The sequence below is a fragment of the Pteropus alecto genome, unplaced genomic scaffold, assembly GCF_000325575.1.
Source record: "Pteropus alecto unplaced genomic scaffold, ASM32557v1 scaffold3, whole genome shotgun sequence".
Taxonomy (NCBI): Eukaryota; Metazoa; Chordata; class Mammalia; order Chiroptera; family Pteropodidae; genus Pteropus; species Pteropus alecto.
The window spans coordinates 28,369,137-28,370,287 of record NW_006442484.1 but is presented as its reverse complement, the minus strand read 5'-3'; the positions used below and the strand labels follow the sequence as shown (position 1 = coordinate 28,370,287).

Below are 1,151 nucleotides of genomic sequence, written 5' to 3'. Positions count from 1 at the left end.
TCTTTAAACCCTGTGATGTTTGTTTCTATGAAAGAGACTCCATATAGATTTTATTCACTACTACTACTTGAGTACTAACATGAAATGTAATTGTAGTCAATGTCTTTTCAGGGTAATTGGGATACTTCTGGCAGTGAACTGAGTGAAGGGGAATTGGAAAAGCGCAGAAGGACCCTTTTGGAGCAACTGGATGATGATCAATAAATTATACCAAATATATGTTTACAGTATGGTTTAAAGTCTAATTCAGACCAGGGACTCTATTTTAAGTTCAATGGAAATAACACTGGGTTTTAATTATATCACAGGAGAAAAAAAAAGTGCATTTAAGTATTGTTATTGTGGACTTTATAAAAGCAAAGGAAATTGAAAGTAACTTTCGATTCTGTATCAAGAATCATATTTTCATACAGTCATGTCTTTGTGTCCCTTTCATAGGGCACCGCAGGATGGATTAAAGGTGGCAATTTACTGATAACTGCAAATGTCTCTACTTTGTTCTAAAGTCTAAGTGATGAGGTGATTTGATTTACTTTATAGAAGTTGGATTTTGAAGATATAGTGAAAAATTTTTTGATATCCAGTAGTACAAAAAAAGCACCAGCAACTGATAAAATGGCTTTTTTGTGCACTACCCCAACTGGTTAAAGCTGATCTTTTATGGTGAACCCAGAAATAGGTATTCTTAATGGAAACCTGGTAGACCCTTAACAATAGTGGTGCTAATGAGCACTGCTGTAATAAAGCCACCATTATTTTTTATGAAACATCTGAGTACATTTTAAAAAGGCTATTGTGAGGGCATTATTTTGAGGTGATGTTTAAAAAGTTAACATCAAATCAAATTGTAAATTAGTTTAAATATATTGCCTTAAGGACCTACTAAAGAATGTGCCACCAAACTTTAAGTGATAGTTGCAATATTCTTGTCTAAAACAAAAATCAATGTTGACAAACATTTCTTTAACAGTTGTCTTTTTTTTTTAAATCCGATCTTTCACTTGCTTTTTTTTTCATTGAGGAAGTCTTTTACCTTCCCTACTCACTGAGAAGTATTGACTTCGTGGTACACATTCTAAAGCATTTCTGATTTGAATATTTTTGTACATTTTTATCGATTATTAAACCTTCTCTTCTAGTGTGTACTAGTA

The 1,151-nt window shown here is 32.4% G+C and overlaps 1 protein-coding gene across 9 annotated transcripts in view; it reads left to right on the top strand.

The window, feature by feature from the left end:
• PRPF40A (pre-mRNA processing factor 40 homolog A) overlaps window positions 1-1,151 on the top strand; it is a 49,098-nt gene extending 47,947 nt beyond the window's left edge. For all 9 annotated transcript variants that reach the window (XM_025039413.1, XM_015596545.2, XM_025039418.1 and 6 more), the window contains one exon: window positions 112-1,151. In XM_025039413.1, coding sequence (XP_024895181.1) covers window positions 112-204 — 93 coding nt within the window. In that variant the 3' untranslated portion in view covers window positions 205-1,151. The remainder of the gene's footprint in view (window positions 1-111) is intronic.